This window comes from Topomyia yanbarensis, chromosome 2, assembly GCF_030247195.1.
Source record: "Topomyia yanbarensis strain Yona2022 chromosome 2, ASM3024719v1, whole genome shotgun sequence".
NCBI classification, from domain to species: Eukaryota; Metazoa; Arthropoda; class Insecta; order Diptera; family Culicidae; genus Topomyia; species Topomyia yanbarensis.
In genome coordinates this window covers 212420590-212446860 of record NC_080671.1, presented here as the reverse complement: position 1 = coordinate 212446860, position 26271 = coordinate 212420590, and the positions used below count along the sequence as shown (strand labels likewise).

The 26271-nt window shown below is 37.5% G+C and overlaps 3 protein-coding genes and 2 long non-coding RNA genes across 5 annotated transcripts; 3 read left to right on the top strand and 2 right to left on the bottom strand.

Annotated features, from left to right (window-relative positions):
- Window positions 1–4112: 4112 nt before the first annotated feature.
- On the top strand, window positions 4113–6703 carry LOC131680026 (uncharacterized). The gene is made up of 4 exons (XM_058960760.1): window positions 4113–4492; window positions 4549–4806; window positions 5442–5780; window positions 5835–6703. Exons 2-4 carry the CDS (start codon window positions 4578–4580, stop codon window positions 6701–6703), a joined length of 1437 nt encoding a protein of 478 aa, XP_058816743.1. The 5' UTR covers window positions 4113–4492; window positions 4549–4577.
- A 1956-nt stretch (window positions 6704–8659) lies between these two features.
- Window positions 8660–9835, bottom strand: LOC131682848 (uncharacterized). Its single transcript, XR_009304186.1, has 3 exons — window positions 9787–9835; window positions 8990–9562; window positions 8660–8838 (listed from the first exon to the last, which is right to left on the bottom strand). It is a non-coding gene; the product is annotated as an uncharacterized LOC131682848 (long non-coding RNA).
- A 15-nt stretch (window positions 9836–9850) lies between these two features.
- On the top strand, window positions 9851–11812 carry LOC131680025 (uncharacterized). The gene is made up of 5 exons (XM_058960759.1): window positions 9851–10009; window positions 10129–10447; window positions 10505–10701; window positions 10853–11088; window positions 11792–11812. Exons 1-5 carry the CDS (start codon window positions 9997–9999, stop codon window positions 11810–11812), a joined length of 786 nt encoding a protein of 261 aa, XP_058816742.1. The 5' UTR covers window positions 9851–9996.
- Window positions 11813–12483: 671 nt separating this feature from the next.
- On the bottom strand, window positions 12484–15099 carry LOC131682844 (uncharacterized). The gene is made up of 3 exons (XM_058964617.1): window positions 14925–15099; window positions 13951–14289; window positions 12484–13896 (listed from the first exon to the last, which is right to left on the bottom strand). Exons 1-3 carry the CDS (start codon window positions 15058–15060, stop codon window positions 12569–12571), a joined length of 1803 nt encoding a protein of 600 aa, XP_058820600.1. The 5' UTR covers window positions 15061–15099; the 3' UTR covers window positions 12484–12568.
- Window positions 15100–17595: 2496 nt separating this feature from the next.
- Window positions 17596–23106, top strand: LOC131682845 (uncharacterized). Its single transcript, XR_009304184.1, has 2 exons — window positions 17596–17786; window positions 17860–23106. It is a non-coding gene; the product is annotated as an uncharacterized LOC131682845 (long non-coding RNA).
- The last annotated feature ends 3165 nt before the right edge of the window (window positions 23107–26271 follow it).

The following is a 26271-nucleotide window of genomic DNA, read 5'->3' as shown; positions in this document are numbered from 1 at the left end:
AACTCCCTACGCTCGCACATATCTGAACCATAAAATGAATATCACATTCAGAATCACGGCCCACTGTAATTGGCCTTAAGCAGTTTAGGGGGTAACATTTCCCGTCTTGTTTTCAATTGTATTGTTGGGAGTCCTGTCGAGACTATAGCTCTGCTGCTCCAGTACTCTCGAGAAAAATGTACTCTGGATTTTAACTGGAGTGTGTGGTGAAGGGTTACTCCCCCACATATCGCACCGCCATGTCCTAACCCCAACTCGTTAAACCCCCTCAGATCCCTCTCCACCAGTCCCCTCAGACTACCACCCCATCAGACCCCGATAATTTAGGTCAATCCAATCTGATCCCTTAGATAAACAGCCAAAACAGTGCACCGTATTATTCGTATAATCTATTCAAATTTATTCACAGATTCGTTTTTTTTTCAGGTGTTGAACTTGATCATGGCATTCGGTAATTTATTTGTTTTCGTGACACTTATTCAGGACTTTTTTGATAGTATTGTTTACACCTGATCTCCATGATAGTCCACCCTGGACACTAATCCAGACACATTAACCTGCCCAGAAACCAGTGTCATGCAAACTCGTTCGAGTCCAAATGCTTCCCGAGTTTCAAAGTTTTGCGATCGTCTAAATATTTCAAATTAATGGTAACGATAAACTTTGTCGGATAGAAAAACTTTCAGTATAGTAATAGTCTGTATCACCTGGCAATCTGACTTCCTTGAATAGCACAAACCGTCGTCTTTTTATATCCTTGCATTATGGAAATTGTACAAAACTCGGAAGGATACGACCAGCACCGAGCTATAGGACGATTGGTAGTGGTCGAAAAATGCAAGTGTTACTCCGGAGCTTGAGGTCCAATTGAACCACTAATAATCTTATGGTTGCATAATTATTTCGTGTTTAGTTTGTGTGGTGTATTTACATTTCTGATTCTTGGACCTCCAATTACCAAACTTTTTTTTTCTTTGCAGGAAATGAACCACAACGGCAGCCGATACACGTCGTTCGCCTTTGCTAGTGGAGGGATCGCTGGCAGCGGCGGTGCCCGAGGGGAACTGAGCAGTGGAAATTTGAGCAGAAAGCTGAGTAGTCCGATGGCAGAGTCGACACAGCTGGACAGCAGCGGTATCCGGGGGAATCTTTACGGTAGTCCGGTAGGACAGGTTGGAGTTGGGAAAAGAAGCCTACCTCTCCGTTGCAAAATAGCAGGACAAATTTTAGAAGCAGCTGAATGACGTCCGGGTCCAGTGTGGATCGATTGAGTGATCCTAAGTGAGTTCGCAAGTCTGCACGTCCTTTATAGGTTCTAATTCGTTTAATTTTGCAGGATTTACACGGAGAGGAGGATTGGTTAACCGATTGGTAAAGTACCACGACAAAACGCAATCGCCGTTAAATAAGAGTCAATCGATGACTAGCCTGTACTCGAAGCCGGGTCAATTTCATATGTGGTGGAGTCCGTGTTTCAGGCTGACACAAGGTGGAACGGGAGGGAGCGTTGCTCATTCCGGCGGAACCTCATCTGAAGATGATCCGAACACATAGACACGAGGATGAGATTGATGCGGAAAATAGTGTGATTGCGCCTTCGACAGAACTGGATGCCGATTGGATTAAGAAACCATGTAAGGAACTATCGGAGGTTGATTCAGGCGAAGCTGGTACAAAGCAAGCTCGGGAAATTACATACACGGCTTCGCCCCCGTGTCGAGGGTCGGCGAATCAGCAGCTGCAGACGAAGAAATTATGTAGTAAAGCCTCGAGCCTGGTGATGAACACTCCGAAAGTGGAACGCGTAGCGCCCCGACCGGCACGATTAAATGTGGATGTCTTTCTCGACACCGGCAACATTGAATGCGACGGTTCCATTTAGCATGATTGAATCGAGCAAACCGGCAAAATTAAGTAGAATTGATTCCGCTCCTTTGCCACAGATTACGAGAATTGTTCCGGAGTTTCAACCGCCTCTGATGGAATATCCGCCACTAAAGCTAACGTTGTTTAACAAGAAATATAACGTCCTGGCGCTAATAAAAATTTTAAAGCAAAAAAATATTGCTGTTTTTGCTTTTATTTGAAAAAAGAAAAACCAAACGTTTAAAATAAGAAGAAGAAAACGAAATTAATGAGCACGACGGTCGCCCGATTTTCTATAGTTCTACATCGGGCTCACGTCGGTCCGATTACGTCGATGCGGTTGGCATATTCGAAGGTTGACGCGGTTTATACAAATGGTGCAAAATTGCAGGATATAAACCCGATATACTGCTCTGATCGGCCCGTTATCGGGCTTAGTCGGCCCGATCATCGGCCTGATAATCGGGCCGATTGAGCTCTACAAAGTTTACTGGGAACCGTTGCTAGTCGAACACAGTTCTCAACAGTTCTCGAGTACTTTTTCAAATGGACGTAAGTAACATTGAGAGCCTCTCTTTGTTTACTTTCTCTTTCGTTTATTACGACGTCATTACAACACTTTGTACTAATTTTCCAGTACATATCGAAAGCCGACGGTTTTTACTACAATATTATGCAAAGAGTAGAGTAGTAAATGTTGAAATGGCCGAGTAATGAACAGAAGAGAAAGACCTCAAAGAGAATCTCTCATTGTTACTTACGTCCATTTGAAAAAGTACTCGAGAGTTTATGAAAGAGAAAACTTTTCTCTTTCGTTTACTACCACCATCTGTGATTGGCGTGTAACGGTTTGTCCAGGATTTCCATTCAAAGTGGATTTTGACAGTTGGCTTTTAGGCCGTAATCATATGTTTGTCGAGATTTCATTGTCAAAAAGTTTTGCAATCGGCACCGTGGTTTAATGGAATTTATTGCGCACTTCCCACCAACCTGGACTCCGCACTTTCAAAGTGTGAGTGATCTCAAAACTGCGAGCTGTCAAAACACATGTATTTCCAGTGATAGAGATGGTACTTTCATAGACAGATCAGTCAAATTAACCAGAAGAATTTAATGAAAGAGTGGTAAGTGCGCAGTGCGATTAGAATCCAGTTTTTAGTGCCACAAACAATAGTTTAAAATTCTCACAGAGCGAATGTATCAACACTACACGCTCATCCATAACAACTCAAATTTGAGTAGCCAGCCACTCAATTTAATTAAAAGTGCACATAGTCAAAAATTGAGTTTTCCTAGTTTACTCAGTTTTGAGTTTGGGATAACAATGTCAAATTTGAGTACATTTTACTCAAGAGGGAAATACAGAAAATAATCATTCCGCATTTTTAATAAAAGTACAAAGACATTCATTGGCATTTCAAATATCATTTACCTGATCCTCCAGACCATAGTCCAGGTGTTTGCGATGTTCGGGAACTTAATCCAAGGGTCGTTTTCTACATCTATTTCATGCCGATCGGCATCTTGTATAAATTGCCGAAACTACAAAAACACAACTGGAAGTAAGATTTGAAAGCAAGCAAAACTCAATGAAACTTACCTTCTAGTTTTCTGAACGATCATCGGTTTTAACTTTAGGCTCTTTTTAAAATTTAAATCAACACCTAATTCCGCACACTTTTTTGAGAGTATTTTTTTCACTCAGAACATTGAAGATTTTATGATTACTCGAGAAATGAGTTAGTTCTACTCAAATTAAAACTCATTTTTTGACATATTGCTATTACTTTTGAAATTGAGTGCTCCGAACTCAAATTTTGAGTAGTTTTGAATGAGCGTGTAATATCTGTTATGAACTCATAATCAGTTCGTAATATTGTTGTACACTTGGCAGGTGTCATTGGCTATGAAAACGTTGAATTTACTATTTAATACCTTTACGATTTGTTCAACACTCTCCTGAAACATAATAAATTAAAAATAGTAAACGGCCAAAAACCCATTTGACGTTTTAGTAAACGGCCAAAAGTAAACGGCCTAAAAACTAGAGCACTCTAGTTAGAGTGTGGCCAAGAGGCCATGACGTATCCAAACGAACATGAAATTTGACGTATTTCTATTGTAAAATCCACGCAAAAACGACCGCATGAGCGCTGCTATCGCGATGGTGAGCAAAATCAAAACAAACGTCAAAAGAAGCGTGTATTTTTTTAAAAATTTATTAAAATTCATTTTTTTTCCTGAATAAGCAGATTTATTTGGTTTAAACGCTATGATTGGGGTAAAAAAATCGATTCCTCACAAAGTGGTATGTAATACATATAGTTTCTGGCCTTCTAAATACATTTTTTTGCAAAGTGAAAATCGAATTTGCAAAGAAACACAAAAGCTTCTTCGTGTCCTTCCAAGAAAATATCTTATTCGTTAATTTTGTTTTTATCTAAGGATTTTAGATCCAACCAGCGCTGTATTGTGCCGAAATGTTACACAACTGGCTATAAATTACTTCGGGTACCACGTGCCAGCAGCAAAGTATTTAAACGATGGCAAAACCTGCTAAATGTAACAGGTTATGGAGGTGAATTCATTTGCGAAAATCATTTCAAAACCGATGATTTTGTCGAAAGTAAATCTAAATAACCTACACAAAAAAAATATATATTAAGTAATATTTCAATACAGATTCGAGAAAAAAGCTGAAAGCATCTGCGATGCCATTTTTGAAACTACCACCCACTTCCATAAAAATAAGGATACAATCCGGATGTTGTATAATAGGTTGTCATTCGAAACGCATAGGAAATATGGAAAAGTTTCCTCAGAGAAAAACGGCGTCGTTCGGAAAATGGTCAGAGCTACTGGGAATCACAACTGAGGAAGCAACTAACCTTCCCCTGTATATTTGTCGGAGGCATTTCGCAACAACAGATTACGTAACAGGTAAACCAATTGGTAGTCGAAACACTTGTCGCGATATAAGTGTTGTTTAGTGGAATGTACCCACTTAGTAACACAGTACAGTCGTGATTCGCTGGTTGGGCCACAGCCTTGTCCAACTAACGAATTTGATTCGCTAGTTGGACCGACTGACAAATGTCAAAAACTCTCCAAAGGAGATGTTGGCAGTGTAAATGGATCTGTTCATATCTCCAAATATTGTCAGATTGATTGTCAAAGTAAATTTGACACGAAATTTTGACGTTCAGATGCTTTTTAGTTGGGCAATGGTCCAACTAGCGGAGGTCCAACTAAAAAGCGGTCCAGTTAAAAAGTGTCCAACCAGCGAATCACGACTATAGTAACGTACATTTCATGCATTAATGGGTGAAGGAAAAGCCCTGTTACGGTATGGTGTACTCCCATTAAGGTAGTAAAGCTTTATATTAATGGTTTCCAGCCAATACAATCACAAAGACAACATGAGTAATTAAACGTGGGAAACTTTTTAGATCATTCGGGACTACGAACAAATTTCAATTTTAATTTTCTAGTTTTATTTATAGTTTCATGTTTCCTCTCACTCAAATTAGCAAACCCAATCATTAATATTAGTCTCTAAATTATGTCTTCCTCAGTTCGTTCTCGATATTTGAAAATGAACGCTATTCCCTCCCAGAACATCGTGAGGATGATTAAAATGCCATATATGGATCGAAGGAAAGTGAGGGATTTGCCGACTCAAGCATATCTGACAGATCACAGTTATTGCAAGGAAGACTTGAAACCAAGAAGCAATCGATGTTGTTTTGTGCCAGGATGTTCTATAAAAAGTTCGAAAGGGATATTCTTGCACAAATTTCCAGAGAATAAGACAATAGCGGAGGCCTGGAGACATGCCATCAAATCAGTACACAAACCGACTCAGAATTCCTTCATTTGCAGCCAACACTTTCATCAAAGTGATTATGTATCAGGTATAGCTCTTGTGATATTGTATGTATGAAATAAGGCAATCTATATATTTATAGGACGAAATTTATTGAAGAATGGTGCTGTGCCTTGCCGCAATTTACCTTCAACACTACTGGAGAAAACTCAATCAGCACGAAGTAGTAATAATCCATATTTGCGAGCATTCAGAAGTTTTCGGAATCCAAAACCTACCTGTCCTTATCGCGCCCTCGATAGTATATCCGACGAGGAAGTGAATCCCGTTATTACAGCACAAACCATGAGCAACAAATCTAACGATGATAGCGCAGCAACAAAGGAAGATAGTTGTCGGGATTTTCCTACAGATACATACAATAACGAAGGATGTGAGGAAAAGGTGTCGTTTTTGTCAGAACTTCCTTTCTACGAAACCACTGAAAGAATCGATCAAAACAATAACGTGACTGACTGCACAAATACTGCAGAACAGATCGATATCGACCGCACTATTCGGGAACTGCAGCAAAAAAGGAAAATTATTCTTAGTGATCTTTTAGTCACGGACAAGGATTTGAACGTGTGGACGGGTATGCCATCAATGTGCATATTGGAAATCGTATGTACGACAGTTAAGAATCTAGAGGACAATGTGTATAAGAACAAGTATAAAATGCACACCACTGACCGAATAATTCTCACACTGTCTAAGCTGAAGCAAAATGTATCATTTGCAGCGTTAGCTGCACTTTTCAGGATTTCACCAACTACAGCATCATATTATTTTTCATACACTATCCAAATCTTATCAGAAGTATTTAGTCCTATGATTTACTGGCCGACAATGGAGGAAATTCGTAGAAATATGCCACATTGTTTCAAACAAAAATTTGGTAATCGATGTGTACTCGACTGCACCGAAGCTTGCTATTCTAATTGGCATGCACTAAGCTTGAACGGCAAATAGTTTCTTATCGCGTTACGCCCGCTGGATTAATAAGTTTTTGCAGTCGAGCGTATTCGGGAAAAGCTTCTGATAAATATATTTTCAACAACGAGAAATTTATGGAAAAGTTGACGAGATACCAGGATGAAATAATGGTCGACAAGGGATTTGCTATTGAATCAGAATGCTTAGAAACGGAATTCGCCTACACATACCTCCAATAATGCACAGTGAGCGATATTCTGAAGAAGATGCATTGCTGAACGAGTCAATAGCAAAAGCGAGCCGATCCACGTAGAACGCAATATCTCGTATTAAAAAATAGTTGAGTATTGAAACGAAATGTTGATGCCAGTACATTGAAACACGTTGATGAAATAATGAATGTTGTCGAGACGATAAGTTTTGAGCAATTCATATATTTTTTTCTGTTCCGCAATAATACATTTACAGATATTTGATGTACCGAATAAACATTAACAGCTATTGATTTATCGATCAACTATACTTCATCTTATATGAGTTCTTTGCTAGTAACTATACTGCACGAGTTACTGTATCGTGGTAGTATATACTGTTCCTTGATAGAATATCATGGCAAACAGGACTGTTATGTGTATCGTGGTAGTATATGCTGTTTCCTGTATGAATTATATGCACTACTTGAGTTGATGCTGAATGATAAAAATCTTCCGAAATCGGCCGTCGAAATGCTTAGCGTCGTTAAACTTTATAATCATCATCGTTGCCAATGAATCCGGGAGTTATTCCGGAAAATGTCCGAAAGAATTTCCTATGACTATGGTGCTCTTCAGCTGATAATACAGAACCTCCCACCATATCTAGACAAACACGTGAAAGGAGCATAACTCTTTGTTTACTTTATCTTCCGTCAATAAATCGGTCGCTTTTACGTTTGCTCCTTAATTCTTAGCATAATATGCTAGACATCAGAGGCCTTCGATATTTATTGAAACAATGTTGGGAAGTTTTGTGATGACGTCATTATTATCGAAAGAGAAAGTAAACACAGGGGCTCTCATTTGCGCTTAGGCCCTTTTCACATGTTTATCTAGATATATAAAAAATACCGGAGCAAGTTTGTACGGTTTGCGTCTTCAAAGCTGTACTGTCTTCCTGTACTGCTTTATTATTCGTGTTTATCTTTTAACGACTTCTTGATATATCAGAGGACTTTATGGTTTAGTCTTATTAGTCTAAATGTAGGGTAAAATCGGTTTATTGTTAACTTTTTGGAGATACAACAAATTATCTACACAGTTTTGGCAAAATTTCTGAAAAATAAATTTTTTTCAGGACATGCAGCAGTTCTTCTGCGAAGGTTTTATCGTAACCGACCTCTATGACAATAAAATCGTTCTCTTGTTTCGAATAAACAATGAAATCAGTTGTTTCACAGTTTAAAATATGCATATTAACCTGACATTGTGCATAATATGAGTGTTTCTTATTTAAGTAATATTTTGCATCTCCATCAATCTTCACGTATCGCTGTGTGGATGAGCAGTTTGCCATTATCCAGTGCAAATCATGTTCTTCTCCTGCAGCAGGACATTTTATCTCCAGGACAATTCGTGCCATGGTGTCCAAACCATCTGGACTACCTCCGATCCATGGGTCCTCGTATTTAATAACAAAACCAGTTTTTTTAATGGCAGGATTCCTTTTTTGTGCATAACACAAGAAAGCCGTCTCCTCAGTTTGCTTCCCATAGCGCGTACTTTTGGTTTGGAAGTTACTGGGTTTTAAATATTGGTATATTTTTTTCTCCCAGTTAGGTTTTGGATTTTTGGAGTAGGTGAACAGACCGTAACATGAACTTGCAGTAATACGCCTAGATCGCTGTATTTTCCAAGCCTTATTATTTTGAGCGCATGTTTCCTTAGCAATCTGACATACCTGCTGCTGCGTAACACATACAAATTTTTCGTAGAAAACCTGGTGTGAATTATCAATGAAGTGAGTTTTAGCAAGTTCTGTCACATCATTTCCACTGAAAAGAACAGACTGCAACTCCTGCTCTGTACAATAAATGTCCGTATGTACATGAGCAATAGAGCTTATACCAGTACGAAATTGAATAATGTTTTCGTGACGTCCAACCATATGCTTAGCAATTGCGGATTGAGATGATACTGTACAACATAAAGCATCAAGTAAAATCAAGAAACAATTTTTAAGGAGCAACTATACTGCCGTGACACGCATTAGAGTCCCATTTGCATAAGCAATCCATAGCATATAAGGCAGTTATGAGTACCACGGCAGTATGATGAGGAATGTTACCAGCGATAATCTTTCGAAAAGATTCTGAAAGTAGTTGCTCCTTCGTTCCAACGTCAACGCAAATGTTGGGTTTACGTTGCCTCACACAACATAAGTCTTGAATCAGTTTTGCACCCCAAAGACTTGTTTTTTCAATTTTTGAATATCCCCAAGCCTGGGCAGAATCCGTGCAGGAAATTTTTTCGAGTCTGTTGCATCTGAAATAGTAAAAAGTTTTTGAGTTGGATAATTAACAAAATATTATTTTCTCTTACTGGTTGATTCGCAACAAACACGCCACGATATGTTTACACCGTCTTGTACCAGCCTTACAAGAGCAATTCAGGTCCCAAAACTGGTGATTTTGACAAATTTTGAGTGACACTTCGTGTGGGATCCCTCCAGGATGAGAGCTTTGTAAAACATATCCTTTGGCATGGATATACATACCAGATCTGCTGGTGTAACCTATGCATACAATATGGTTAGCACTTAACACCGCTAGGCCTTCCCTTATCGGTCTAACAGAATCACCAACATACTCCAGCACATCCTCAAGTCGAATGACGATATCTTCTGCGACCGGTTCTAGATCTGAAATAAATAACATAACCTTCAAAAACGATTCGTATTTTACCTTCTAAAAATTTAATCGCGTGTGACTGTTTCACTAGCCGGATCTAGTTTTTCTTAAAGATTATCGATTTTTTTACCTGTTTCGTTCATAGTTGTAACAGATATAAATCTTTTCAAATCGCAATCGAATTAAAATGTGGCTGTATTGGAAAAAAACGTATCGAATTTGTCAAATGACTCACCATCATGCAGTTCCAATTCTTGTCACCATGAGCGCATACGTTTCTGTTGGATACGTCAATTGACGTATCCAACAGAAACGTATGCGCTCATGGTGACAAGAATTGGAACTGCATGATGGTGAGTCATTTGACAAATTCGATACGTTTTTTTCCAATACAGCCACATTTTAATTCGATTGCGATTTGAAAAGATTTATATCTGTTACAACTATGAACGAAACAGGTAAAAAAATCGATAATCTTTAAGAAAAACTAGATCCGGCTAGTGAAACAGTCACACGCGATTAAATTTTTAGAAGGTAAAATACGAATCGTTTTTGAAGGTTATGTTATTTATTTCAGATCTAGAACCGGTCGCAGAAGATATCGTCATTCGACTTGAGGATGTGCTGGAGTATGTTGGTGATTCTGTTAGACCGATAAGGGAAGGCCTAGCGGTGTTAAGTGCTAACCATATTGTATGCATAGGTTACACCAGCAGATCTGGTATGTATATCCATGCCAAAGGATATGTTTTACAAAGCTCTCATCCTGGAGGGATCCCACACGAAGTGTCACTCAAAATTTGTCAAAATCACCAGTTTTGGGACCTGAATTGCTCTTGTAAGGCTGGTACAAGACGGTGTAAACATATCGTGGCGTGTTTGTTGCGAATCAACCAGTAAGAGAAAATAATATTTTGTTAATTATCCAACTCAAAAACTTTTTACTATTTCAGATGCAACAGACTCGAAAAAATTTCCTGCACGGATTCTGCCCAGGCTTGGGGATATTCAAAAATTGAAAAAACAAGTCTTTGGGGTGCAAAACTGATTCAAGACTTATGTTGTGTGAGGCAACGTAAACCCAACATTTGCGTTGACGTTGGAACGAAGGAGCAACTACTTTCAGAATCTTTTCGAAAGATTATCGCTGGTAACATTCCTCATCATACTGCCGTGGTACTCATAACTGCCTTATATGCTATGGATTGCTTATGCAAATGGGACTCTAATGCGTGTCACGGCAGTATAGTTGCTCCTTAAAAATTGTTTCTTGATTTTACTTGATGCTTTATGTTGTACAGTATCATCTCAATCCGCAATTGCTAAGCATATGGTTGGACGTCACGAAAACATTATTCAATTTCGTACTGGTATAAGCTCTATTGCTCATGTACATACGGACATTTATTGTACAGAGCAGGAGTTGCAGTCTGTTCTTTTCAGTGGAAATGATGTGACAGAACTTGCTAAAACTCACTTCATTGATAATTCACACCAGGTTTTCTACGAAAAATTTGTATGTGTTACGCAGCAGCAGGTATGTCAGATTGCTAAGGAAACATGCGCTCAAAATAATAAGGCTTGGAAAATACAGCGATCTAGGCGTATTACTGCAAGTTCATGTTACGGTCTGTTCACCTACTCCAAAAATCCAAAACCTAACTGGGAGAAAAAAATATACCAATATTTAAAACCCAGTAACTTCCAAACCAAAAGTACGCGCTATGGGAAGCAAACTGAGGAGACGGCTTTCTTGTGTTATGCACAAAAAAGGAATCCTGCCATTAAAAAAACTGGTTTTGTTATTAAATACGAGGACCCATGGATCGGAGGTAGTCCAGATGGTTTGGACACCATGGCACGAATTGTCCTGGAGATAAAATGTCCTGCTGCAGGAGAAGAACATGATTTGCACTGGATAATGGCAAACTGCTCATCCACACAGCGATACGTGAAGATTGATGGAGATGCAAAATATTACTTAAATAAGAAACACTCATATTATGCACAATGTCAGGTTAATATGCATATTTTAAACTGTGAAACAACTGATTTCATTGTTTATTCGAAACAAGAGAACGATTTTATTGTCATAGAGGTCGGTTACGATAAAACCTTCGCAGAAGAACTGCTGCATGTCCTGAAAAAAATTTATTTTTCAGAAATTTTGCCAAAACTGTGTAGATAATTTGTTGTATCTCCAAAAAGTTAACAATAAACCGATTTTACCCTACATTTAGACTAATAAGACTAAACCATAAAGTCCTCTGATATATCAAGAAGTCGTTAAAAGATAAACACGAATAATAAAGCAGTACAGGAAGACAGTACAGCTTTGAAGACGCAAACCGTATAAACTTGCTCCGGTATTTTTTATATATCTAGATAAACATGTGAAAAGGGCCTAAGCGCAAATGAGAGCCCCTGTGTTTACTTTCTCTTTCGATAATAATGACGTCATCACAAAACTTCCCAACATTGTTTCAATAAATATCGAAGGCCTCTGATGTCTAGCATATTATGCTAAGAATTAAGGAGCAAACGTAAAAGCGACCGATTTATTGACGGAAGATAAAGTAAACAAAGAGTTATGCTCCTTTCACGTGTTTGTCTAGATATGGTGGGAGGTTCTGTATTATCAGCTGAAGAGCACCATAGTCATAGGAAATTCTTTCGGACATTTTCCGGAATAACTCCCGGATTCATTGGCAACGATGATGATTATAAAGTTTAACGACGCTAAGCATTTCGACGGCCGATTTCGGAAGATTTTTATCATTCAGCATCAACTCAAGTAGTGCATATAATTCATACAGGAAACAGCATATACTACCACGATACACATAACAGTCCTGTTTGCCATGGATTTACTATCAAGGTGGAACTATTATATGTAACTCGGAAGTATAGTTGATATAGCAAAAGAACTCAATAAGATGATTAGTATGTTTTTATTCGGTTACATCAAATATCTGTTAAATGTATTATTGCGGAACAGAAAAAAATATATGAATTGCTCAAAACTTATCGTCTCGTAATATCGGCGCTGATATATTAACGATCCCGCAGACAACATTCATTATTTCATCAACGTGTTTCAATGTACTGGCATCTAAATTTCGTTGCAATACACCAAATATTTTAATACGAGATATTGCGCGTTCTACGTGGATCCTCGCTTTTGCTATTGACTCGTTCAGCAATGCATCTTCTTCAGAATATCGCTCACTGTGCATTATTGGAGGTATGTGTAGGCGAATTCCGTTTTCTAAGCATTCTGATTCAATAGCAAATCCCTTGTCGACCATTATTTCATCCTGGTATCTCGTCAACTTTTCCATAAATTTCTCGTTGTTGAAAATATATTTATCAGAAGCTTTTCCCGAATACGCTCGACTGCAAAAACTTATTAATCCAGCGGGCGTAACGCCGATAAGAAATTTTGCCGTTCGCTTGTGCTTGTAATTAGAATAGCAAGCTATTCTACAATTCAAACAGTTAGGGCAGCCAATGCCCACTTCGGTGCAGTCGAGTACACATCGAACATTACCAAATTTTTGTTTGAAACAATGTGGCATATTTCTACGAATTTCCTCCATTGTCGGCCAGTAAATCATAGGACTAAATACTTCTGATAAGATTTGGATAGTGTATGAAAAATAATATGATGCTGTAGTTGGTGAAATCCTGAAAAGTGCAGCTAACGCTGCAAATGATACATTTTGCTTCAGCTTAGACAGTGTGAGAATTATTCGGTCAGTGGTGTGCATTTTATACTTGTTCTTATACACATTGTCCTCTAGATTCTTAACTGTCGTACATACGATTTCCAATATGCACATTGATGGCATACCCGTCCACACGTTCAAATCCTTGTCCGTGACTAAAAGATCACTAAGAATAATTTTCCTTTTTTGCTGCAGTTCCCGAATAGTGCGGTCGATATCGATCTGTTCTGCAGTATTTGTGCAGTCAGTCACGTTATTGTTTTGATCGATTCTTTCAGTGGTTTCGTAGAAAGGAAGTTCTGACAAAAACGACACCTTTTCCTCACATCCTTCGTTATTGTATGTATCTGTAGGAAAATCCCGACAACTATCTTCCTTTGTTGCTGCGCTATCATCGTTAGATTTGTTGCTCATGGTTTGTGCTGTAATAACGGGATTCACTTCCTCGTCGGATATACTATCGAGGGCGCGATAAGGACAGGTAGGTTTTGGATTCCGAAAACTTCTGAATGCTCGCAAATATGGATTATTACTACTTCGTGCTGATTGAGTTTTCTCCAGTAGTGTTGAAGGTAAATTGCGGCAAGGCACAGCACCATTCTTCAATAAATTTCGTCCTATAAATATATAGATTGCCTTATTTCATACATACAATATCACAAGAGCTATACCTGATACATAATCACTTTGATGAAAGTGTTGGCTGCAAATGAAGGAATTCTGAGTCGGTTTGTGTACTGATTTGATGGCATGTCTCCAGGCCTCCGCTATTGTCTTATTCTCTGGAAATTTGTGCAAGAATATCCCTTTCGAACTTTTTATAGAACATCCTGGCACAAAACAACATCGATTGCTTCTTGGTTTCAAGTCTTCCTTGCAATAACTGTGATCTGTCAGATATGCTTGAGTCGGCAAATCCCTCACTTTCCTTCGATCCATATATGGCATTTTAATCATCCTCACGATGTTCTGGGAGGGAATAGCGTTCATTTTCAAATATCGAGAACGAACTGAGGAAGACATAATTTAGAGACTAATATTAATGATTGGGTTTGCTAATTTGAGTGAGAGGAAACATGAAACTATAAATAAAACTAGAAAATTAAAATTGAAATTTGTTCGTAGTCCCGAATGATCTAAAAAGTTTCCCACGTTTAATTACTCATGTTGTCTTTGTGATTGTATTGGCTGGAAACCATTAATATAAAGCTTTACTACCTTAATGGGAGTACACCATACCGTAACAGGGCTTTTCCTTCACCCATTAATGCATGAAATGTACGTTACTATAGTCGTGATTCGCTGGTTGGACACTTTTTAACTGGACCGCTTTTTAGTTGGACCTCCGCTAGTTGGACCATTGCCCAACTAAAAAGCATCTGAACGTCAAAATTTCGTGTCAAATTTACTTTGACAATCAATCTGACAATATTTGGAGATATGAACAGATCCATTTACACTGCCAACATCTCCTTTGGAGAGTTTTTGACATTTGTCAGTCGGTCCAACTAGCGAATCAAATTCGTTAGTTGGACAAGGCTGTGGCCCAACCAGCGAATCACGACTGTACTGTGTTACTAAGTGGGTACATTCCACTAAACAACACTTATATCGCGACAAGTGTTTCGACTACCAATTGGTTTACCTGTTACGTAATCTGTTGTTGCGAAATGCCTCCGACAAATATACAGGGGAAGGTTAGTTGCTTCCTCAGTTGTGATTCCCAGTAGCTCTGACCATTTTCCGAACGACGCCGTTTTTCTCTGAGGAAACTTTTCCATATTTCCTATGCGTTTCGAATGACAACCTATTATACAACATCCGGATTGTATCCTTATTTTTATGGAAGTGGGTGGTAGTTTCAAAAATGGCATCGCAGATGCTTTCAGCTTTTTTCTCGAATCTGTATTGAAATATTACTTAATATATATTTTTTTTGTGTAGGTTATTTAGATTTACTTTCGACAAAATCATCGGTTTTGAAATGATTTTCGCAAATGAATTCACCTCCATAACCTGTTACATTTAGCAGGTTTTGCCATCGTTTAAATACTTTGCTGCTGGCACGTGGTACCCGAAGTAATTTATAGCCAGTTGTGTAACATTTCGGCACAATACAGCGCTGGTTGGATCTAAAATCCTTAGATAAAAACAAAATTAACGAATAAGATATTTTCTTGGAAGGACACGAAGAAGCTTTTGTGTTTCTTTGCAAATTCGATTTTCACTTTGCAAAAAAATGTATTTAGAAGGCCAGAAACTATATGTATTACATACCACTTTGTGAGGAATCGATTTTTTTACCCCAATCATAGCGTTTAAACCAAATAAATCTGCTTATTCAGGAAAAAAAATGAATTTTAATAAATTTTTAAAAAAATACACGCTTCTTTTGACGTTTGTTTTGATTTTGCTCACCATCGCGATAGCAGCGCTCATGCGGTCGTTTTTGCGTGGATTTTACAATTGTGTATACTGCCCTAAGAGAAGAGAAGACAATCGCGTAGCCAATTTGATCCAGTCCTAACCTCAATATTGAACCAGCTTCTGATTGGTCGTTTTGACAGTCAAGAGCGTTCATAATATTTTCAAACGGAATAAAAAACAGTGCTGCTGAATTTATTTATGCTACTTTTCATACACATGAACATTTTATGCAAATTGAATAAATACCCTGAATGACGATATAACTACGTGTATTGTTAAGAGAGACACGAATAAACATAAAATTTAATTTTCAAATGCAGCTAGTATTGTGAATTCTTGACAGAGGATCAATATTTGAGAAACAATTATTTTCAGCAACTGTGAAAAACAGGCAAATGAAATCTGGCAACGATGGATGCTTGTTGTCTTTGGAATTACAACAGGCCCTGATAAATAAAATTAAGAAGAGCAAGAAGCCTGTTGTCGTCTCTTCTGTTAGATACTGCCGTTCTACGCATAATTGTCCCATGTATATAGGGAATCCCATAGAACATGGGACAAATCGACATAGATCTTTCATTAGGGCTTAAATCGCAAATGTAAACAAACTGCGTTTTCGCTATTATGACATTATGCGACAAAAATACTACAAGATTGAGGTGAAAATTAGTTAAAATGGTTTTTAGTTCGATTTATAATTAAAGAAAACAAAACGGCGAAACATGCATTTTCTTCGAGATTTCGACTTAGGCCCTTCTTCTCATATGGAATATAAAGGCTAAACTTACATTTTTTGACAGAACCGGGCGTACGGTTATTATTCACAAAATTATTCTTTAAACGGCGGTTCTATTATATAAATGATAAGCAATATCTACTAGGATCATGTCTACTCGATAGTTGTTGCACATAAACATTCGAATATTTCGATATTTTCATGAAATTCGAAGAAAAGATGCACGCGCCCTATCATTTACATTGGGTTTCTATGCGCCCATTTGCTGAGCCCTATTAAAAAGTATACTGTCAAGCTCGCCCATTTACCCAGCCCTACCCAGCAAGACAGAGTCAGTTTAGCCCTTTTACCGCGCCCTTATGAAAATTATGTACACCGTTTAGCCCTTCCGCAAATGGTGGTTGCTGAAGGGCGAAATCACGACTGGGATGCAAATTGGGCGTAAGCATTTTTTTAGTTTCTACACACTAAAAGCACATAGGAATTAAATTCTTTGTTATATTGTCATAAGGTTTAACCATAGATGCTTCCGGAAAAACATGGTCATAAAGTAATTTATACCTACAATAAAAACTACATTTGGAAAAGCATCGCCGTATATTGAAACTGATTTTTCTCCATTTGAGTACATTGCGACTTTGGCCCTATTGAAAAATCTGTGTCGAAATATGCTTATAACGGCAGTATACGTCAAATTCCATGTTCGTTTGGATACGTCATGGCCTCTTGGCCACACTCTAACTAGAGTGCTCTATACACAGCAAAAAGAATTGTAATAATCTTCGATGCGATGATCATTGATGTGCGTTAAATTTAGACGTAATGGGAAACAAAATGCAATATTGTATTGTTTTAGACGCAATTATACCTCAACCACTTAATATCGCTGAGCATTGCATTCGAGTTGAAATGATATTGTTATGAAAATGATGTACGAAATTCTTCCCATCACAATCGTGTAATATCAATCTGATGAAAGTTTCTTCCCATTTTCCGTGTGATGTTGCTCACTGACAAATTTGTGTTATTACACGATTTTATGTAGCATTATATTCGAAAGTATGCACATCACCGCTTCCCTCGAACTATTGTAATATTACATGCATCAATGCTACATTAAACTGAATAAAATTATTTTCAGTGTATTGCATGAAAAACCGCGAGAAAGAATTTTGCAAAACGATTCTGTTGTCTGCAAAGGTTTCTGTTGTCTGCAAAGGTTTTTATACATCGTGTGCTGGTTCAAAAATTAATTTTCGAAAAATCATATTTATTTAATTAAATCATAAAAATTACTCGCTAATAGTTCTAGAAGAAAACGATCCCTTGTAAACATCTCAATACGTAAGTGCAAACCAAAATAACGAATTCAAATGCACTCCCGCATAATGACACCAAACATTACCAACCGTTTTAGATCTCCTTCAAGACTGGTCGCTCCAGTACGGTCAAACCTGCTAAAATCGAAGATGAGCAGTTCGTTGTTGTCCGGAAGTAACAGAGGTGAATCGAATGCTTCCAGCAGCGAGAGCTTGAGTTGTGCTCCATAATCGGCCATGAAGACCCCGAAGAATCCATCCGCTTTGTTTGCCAATGCTAAATCCAAATCATCAGCAGCTCTGAACAGTTCAATGACGGCATCGTTGTTATCCTGTGGTATTACATCGGTAACATTTTAGTGGAACCTCCTAATATGGAGTGAAACAGACACGGTCACATTTGGATGGGTTTGTTCGAACAACTCCAGAATGTTTCTCAAAAGTGTCACTAGACAGTCCGCATGTCGGTCGACATTCGGTCAAGTTGGACCTTTCAGCAAAATCTTTGAAATGTAAAGACGGGATCAATGTTGAAACTAGTAATTTAAAAGTGGCGGTTCGAGTGCGTCCACTTTCTGTTAAAGAATGTGTCGAATCCGTGGCCAACATTAGGTTTGTTCCAGTACCAGGAGAAACTGGAAGTACTCCGGAGAAAGTCGTTCCTGTACTCTCCTCTTATCTTCTTTCTTCTTCTGGTAGCAAACCAGAGTAAAAGGGAACAAGAATTTGTTGCTCCAGTTTACTCCGGAGTAGCTTCCGTGTACTGGAACAAACCTATTGTTCGAGTGAACGATAATGATGATTGTGAATACCAGAGATACAGCTGACAACTCGGCTGGGGTGGAACATTGCTTCCAGTATGACCATGCATTTTGGTCGTGTAATGCGGAGGATCCTGCCTACGTTGGACAAAGCAGTGTATATAACGATCTTATGCAGTCACTGATGGATAAGGCTTTTGAGAGATATACACATACACTCGTTAATCATACTTGTGCCAGTGGAGAACGGCTAAAGGAGGGTGTTAGCATTAACAAAAGTTTACTAACGTTGGGACAAGTTATTTCATCATTGGCGGAGCCCAAGAAAATTGCGACGACCTACGTACCATACCGAGATTCTCCAAGCAATCATTAATACATATTGGAACAGGAATAATAATTAGTAAAATAGTTACAGGGAAATTAGTATTCGCGGACATTACAGTTACCAACGTTCTTTGACTTAATAGTCGTCATCACTGACTACATAGCACGCGTGATTGTATGTCGTTTCCCGGAATATCGTTTTCCGGAATGTACTATTTTCCGGAATACCATTTCCCGGAACGTACTTTTTCTCGGCAATTTGTTATACTATTGAAATCTGAAGTACTTTGAGAACATTTGCATTTAAAACTATGTTGCTACTCAAACATTTGTTTGGTTCTCTTTTCTCTATTTGAAAAACTAATTCTCATGCATATGTCATTTTATTTGAAAACATTATCAATCATTCGAAGGTCCAGAAAATAACTTATGCTAAAAAGAAGGCGATATTAAATTGACGATCTTCTTTGAAGTAGGTCGTAATTTAATTTAAAATTAATAGCGTTTCAAAAATATGCTACGAAAATTTTAAAAAAGGCAAATCCATTTCATTGTATTTACTGTATTTGAATCAATGAAATTCTAAAATTATTTCCATTGATTTGTTCTTGTTCCAAAGAATGCTAATTCACATAGAAATTTTTAATACGAAGTGAAATTTAAAATAACTGAAGGTGTTTTCAATTCACTTCACAGTATGAACAAATATTATTGAGAATAAAAATCAATGAAAGTCCAAGAGTATTTTCAGAGAAACTTCATATAGATTAAAATAACATTCTACACAAAATTCCAAAGGAGAATGCATATTTATAAGAAGGCCGGCAATCTATAAAATTTCAAAGGCTCCAGTAATATTTATGACTAAATTTTAGGAAATGTTTGTATTGTTTCATTACCTTTTTTCTAATCTTTATGAAAATCAATCAACGTATTCAGGGCATTTTAGAGTACTGTGATTGCTTATCATAAAAATGTTGCCAACGTTGTGGAAAACACTGCCTTTTCAATTTCAAAAATGGCCGCATTTCGAGGCGTTCTTAATAGAGCACTCTAGTTAGAGTGTGGCCAAGAGGCCATGACGTATCCAAACGAACATGAAATTTGACGTATTTCTATTGTGTATACCTCAAATTCCATGTTCGTTTAGATACGTCATGGCCTCTTGGCCACACTCTAACTAGAGTGCTCTAGTTCTAAATTGATCATTACGAATTTACACTATCTCCTGTAATGTTTGACCTAGTGTCAAAAACTAAAGTTTTTTCGATTCCTTAGAACGATAGGAAGTGTCTTACGTAGGATTTTTTTTTCGCTATTTTAATTTCACGCGAAACGCTGAAAATATCATCTTTCAACTTCATTGCTTTCGTTTCTCTTAGTCTTAAATTTGCTGAAATGGGTCAAGAAAATCGATACAGACATCATTTATTAACTAAAATCCTTCGTACGTTGCTGGAGAAAATAATTTAGAATATGCTGTGAATATTTCAAAGCTCGTGGTTTGAAGTGGATTTGAAAAAAAAACTCGTTTGAAGTTTTTAGTACGCTTGGAGTTTAGCTAGCTAAAAACGATAGGACACAATTAATAATATATACAATTAGGTATTCTGTTCGCCTTTCATTTTCTGTTATATCATTTTATTTCAATAACAAAATTTCCAAATCTTAAAAATTCTACAGTAGTGTATTATGCTTTTCACCGAAAATTACCACGCGAAGAAATCGATCCAAAATAGTAAAAGAAATGAAAATATACCATTTTAACTGAATCCGCAAAATTTGGAACAAATATGAGGCAAAATATAGGGCCTGCTAGTCATGAATTAGACGGTCATGAATTTATGGAATTTATTCACCCCTTCACTACCTGCGGTGGGAAAAATGGAAAGTATTTGTTTCTATTTTGGTACCCATTTCATTCATTGACATCCCATCCATTTGGGTGCTTTTTATTCCCCACTCGATTTTTTTTAAATCCTCCCAAGTTTCTTTTTGGTTCAAAACCAAAAGTCATACGCTGTTCATATAATGATTAATTTAAATAAATTTTCCTAACATCGCGGAATCGAAAATATTAAATCTTTAAAATGACAGTTTTGCAATCTTGTCGCTATCTTGTTTTTTACCACAATAACCACTCAAGATCAAAAAAAAAATTGAAAATATTTTCAAAGAACTATTAATGTAGTTAGGTAGCTGCATAGCAGGTCTTCTAAAAATATGTTTGGTCGGTGAGGTACGAGTTTTTTTTTTATTTTCCGGGAAATGGTATTCCGAGAAATGGTTTTTACGGGAAATGATACATTCCGGGAAATAGTTTTCCGGGAAATGATATTCCGGGATATGGTACATTCTGGGAAATAGTTTTCCGGGAAGTGGTATTCCGGGGAATAGTATTCCGGGAAATGACGTACAACCAGCACGTGTTGTTAGAAGCATGATAGGGGAAAGTGAGGCAATAGGAGCACCCTAAGGTTGAAGGCAAATATATCTGCACCAAAACATACAAATAATCCTCTATTGGTAGAATACAACATATTCTTCACATGCAGTTATTACACGTGCTGAAGAAAATTCAAAATCTTTGAAAATAATCGTTGCTTGTAATGATCGATTTTTGGCTTGGTAAAAACCTTGTGGGGAAATATGGGCAATCTTAAGGGGCAATATGATCATGTCGCAAAAGATTATATTTTATCACAAAATTTAAAAATTATTTCACTTATAATTAATAAGAATAATATTTTCCATTAATTTAGTGACATTTAGTTGCCAATGAAATCTTATAGTTTTAAACAGCATTTTCGGAACTATTAGGCACAAATTTCAATTTTGTTTTAATAATATCACATACCAGCTAACAATCAACATCGCAACGGCTTGCGAACAGTTTCTCCTCTGGCCAATCAAACGCGAAATGGTAAATGTTTTTGTCTTCAATTGTATGGTGTGGAATATGAGTTTAACTGTTAATGAGAAGCTCTAGTAATAGCGGGTTCGGCCGCTTGTCATCATTCCCAATGATGTCAATTTACTATTTTGTTCATTATCGAAACCCAGTCAGATATTGTTTGTTTGACATTTGAACCATTAACACAATCAATGATGATCATAATCATGTACAATATCACATACGGCTACAGTAATGGATATTGTTTCACTATAATTTTAGCCATCAAAACATCAAAAATTACATATTTGATTCACGATCCGAGCGCGATCATCCAAAAACACACGCGAAAGGCACACGGTTTTTAAACAGAATTCATACACGCGAGGTTACACACGCGAAGTCTCTATGCCCGCAGATGGCTGTACCAACGAATCAACCAACGTTGACTGAACCGTACAATGAATATTACATTTAGAATCACGACCCGCTGCAATTGGTCTTAAGCTGTGTTTTAGTGGGCGACATTGCCTGTCTCGTCTGCAATTGTAGTGTGTGATTCTGATGGGGAGCCCTTCCGAGAACCTATCTCTACAGATCCAGTAGGACAACTCTAAAAAAATAAATAAATAATTGATCACTTTTGACTTGTTATTTCCAAATATTAGTCATGTTCACTATATTTTATGGGGTTATGCATAGCGAATAAAATAAGATTTGCTGATTTTTTTTCTATCATGTCATCTCATTTTACATATTCTTATACAATTAATGTTATTGTAACATTTATGATGCTACAACAATTGAAAATAAAAGCTTTTAAAGTTTTCATTTTTGCACGGTTCCAGTCTTGACAACTGAAAAAAAATATTGTTGCCAAAAACGGAATCCTACTGAATTCAAATTTTTAATTGTGAAGAAAGACGCAATCAGACATAGTTCACCTCAGAAAATCTGATCGACCTCGGACGGACAAAAGGATCGTAAACAGTAACAATAATTTAAATTGTTTCCTTTTTTCAGTATGATGGCATCAAATTCAGCGCACGAACCAGTGCGAAGTGCAAGAACCATCACTTAGAATGAAACGATCATTTGACCAACAAAATGCTCCGTTACAGCATGAGCGCTCTCGCGGGCCATATTCTAGATTCGCTGGAATATGATCAAATGGCCCCAAAATTAGTTTTGATCAACTTGTTAAGCCTAGCAATGTTTCTTGAACCATGATAAAGTTAGCTTGAAAAATCACTCTCTGCAACCATGTTCACGGAACTGGCCAAATGATCTCCAAAATAGTTGTTTTCCTAAAATCATGTATTATTATTAAAATTAATTAAAATATAGCTAGCATTAATGTTAAATATAGCTGACTATCACGGCTTCCATATCACATGTCCATCTCTTTTTGTAGTGGCCTTCTCTTTTTTACTCAGGTGCAAAATAAACGCCGGATAAAATATTGGTTCCAGAAACGCTTGATATATTCTGTAGCTTTTCCAAATCTTAATATGATTGGATTAAAAATGACAGTTTATTATTAGTATGTTGCTATTATGCGAGCCGGATTTAAAAGATTGCTTCTTGTATGATCGAACCAGACAAACGGTTGCAATGGCGCATATAATGACAACAGATCGAAGCATTAGGCTCAAGATTAGTCTGCAACATTTTTCATCCAGAAACAATGAGATTTGACAAAATTACAGACGATTTAATCAAGTGTTCTGGACCAATATTTTACTCTGCGTTGATTTTGTACCTGAGTGTACGTTGCTACCTTTTACATCGTTTGCTATTACATCATTGGTCGTTACGTCATTTGCCTCTACATCATTCGACACTACGACGTTCGCCATCACATCGTTCGCCATAACATCGAGTACAATACACCATTCTTCAAACACATCCTTTTTATTACATCATTTTGCTTACGTTGTTTCACATATCACTCAGTCGTGTAATATCACACTACTCTATCTAAAGAGCGATGTGCAGCGATTTTGATGTGATATCACAAGATTTTTTTTGCTGTGTACTAAAAACTACACGGAAAAATTAAAAGGCCGAAAATCTTTTTTTAGGCAAAACTTGTCAAAACAAGTAAAATGCTTAGAAATGATTACAGTCCCCGAAAATATATAATAAAACCTATCGTAAGCGTAAAACGTTTTAACAAATTTCGATTTCTTTTTCAAATAGCGAATTTAAATAGATTTGCAAAATTTCAAACTCAGTTTTCTCGATTCAGTTGACGTTGTTTATTGGCCCTTTTCAAAAAACACGCGTGACTTCTGCAGCTTCCTGGTTGAAAACAATCCCATTTGATTTTGCCGTCTTTGTTTATTATTTTCCACCAGCTAGTGATGTAGTGTTTGTGTCATGTGCCGTGTACGTACATGAGCCGTAGAAAAGTCTATGGGACATTGCAAGATGACGTCATATGAGTAAAAATGCTCGAAAAAATGACAGTTCAGCGAGCTTGTTTACATGGTGTTAGAATTCGAACCGAGTTTCTTGTACTGGGTTAAACCAAAAAATTTCTCAGTCCATGTAAACAAACTCTCTGAGCTGTCAGAAAAGTGAGGTTATACATTTTCATGCAATGCTCAATAGTGCATCCCGCTTGGAAGAAAAACGGGCAGCCAGCAAAAATCCGTCAGGATTCCGGCAGCTGTCAAAATTATCAAAATGGCGCTGCCAGAATTCAGCTATGCTCCTTCCAGTTATGGCAGGCAGATTCGCCTCACCGGTTCTGTTTTGTTTATCGTTGTTTCATTTTCGCCATATTGATATTTTTCCAAGAAGGATGGTTTTGACAGATGAAAAAATAGGAAGCAACAAAGATTTTGGTTTCAAATCAGGTAAGTAATATGGATTTCATGTCTCCAGACATGTTTTTATTATAAATTTACATAAAATTAAAAAAAAAATAAGAAAAAATACAAGCAAAACCTGAAGCGGTACAAAACCGGTCCTGCCGGTCCGAGCCTGGCAGAAATCCGGCAGAAAAAACCGTTAATAACCGTAAGGCGAAAAATTCTGCCAGAAACGGTTGTTGCATTTGAGCCGGCCGGCTGGGCAGCGCTCTGCCAGCCAGACCCCCAGAAATTCTGCCAGAGTTTTTATTTCGCTGCCTGCTATCTGGGGGGAATCCTGCCAGGCACGTCCGAGCGGGATATATTCGACGAGAACATTTCAAATGGGCCGATAAACAAAACGTAAACAATTCCGGTTAATACTTACTTCAAATGGACACTAACAAAGCTTTATACATACCTTAAATAAGCCGATTCTGAAGCCTGACTGTTGGCGAAAAGATGGATTATCGAAAAGGCACATAAGCAAAATAACTCCATTCAGAAATCTGAACCGGTTCCGGAATGAGTTTAACTGGGTACACGCAGAAGACTCAGGCCTTTTCGAATCAACAAAACGTTTAGTTGAGTCTAAAACGTGGCGAATAGCTTTTTAAAACTGAACTGGGCGTTTTTCGAAAGCATGTATTTGGTTTAGTTCAACAAATACTTCTGTTTACATTTTAAATAGAAACATTGTTGAATCCAAATACAGCTTGTTAGATCTAACTGATCCCTTTGTTAAAAACCAACAGAATTGTTTGTTTAATTTCAGCTAAATTTGAGTTGCTCCCTCCTTTGGTTGATACAAAAGATTTGTTTTTGTTTCTTCAAACTTGTTTGTTCGGTTAAACTCATCATGATTTTGTTGTTTCAAACGAAATATTTGTTGAAACTACTGAAAAGCCAACAAATAAATTAGTTGGTAATTTCAACCAACAGTATTGATTGGGTCGTATGAATAAAAAAGATGGGTGGGTAATGTCAGAGACATAACCGGAGTGAAGTAGAATACACTTTAGACCGGTAAATTCTGCTCTGGAATAAGCAATTTCTATGCGATTTTGTCGACTTTAGCACATTCATAGTTTATTTGGAGTATTTTTGGAATTATCAAGTTGACAATTTGCAACATTCTTTGAAAATATTGTTGAACTTTTATGAATGAAGGCACGCAAACGAGCGTTTGACCGTCGTCCTACTACCAGCATCAGAGAAGTAGCAGATCAGCATTTTTCGCTACATGGCCTGTACCAAACAAACCGCTCGTAAGTCCACCGGAGGAAAGGCTCCCCGCAAGCAGTTGGCAACAACCCCCTGGCAACCCTATACCATCATATGGAGTTTGACAGCGACCGACATATATGGGGCGTTATAGCTATAAAGCCCCAAACAAAGAATTATGTTCGGCACTATGCTCGATATTCAAGCATTCCACACGACGTTTTGCATCTTGTGGGATGATTTAATAATTTAATTTAATCGACATTTTGTAACTAAATACAGCTTCTAATCATTCGGTTCAAAATCAATGTTTTGCCTTTCATGGCAGTGATGCTGGCTGTACAGAGACGTCGTCCTTGACAGGGGGCTGGTTGGCAACGAAGGTCGTGTAAAAGTGCCCCAGTCACGGTTGGCGTTAAGAGCCTCATCGCTACCGAACAGAAACAG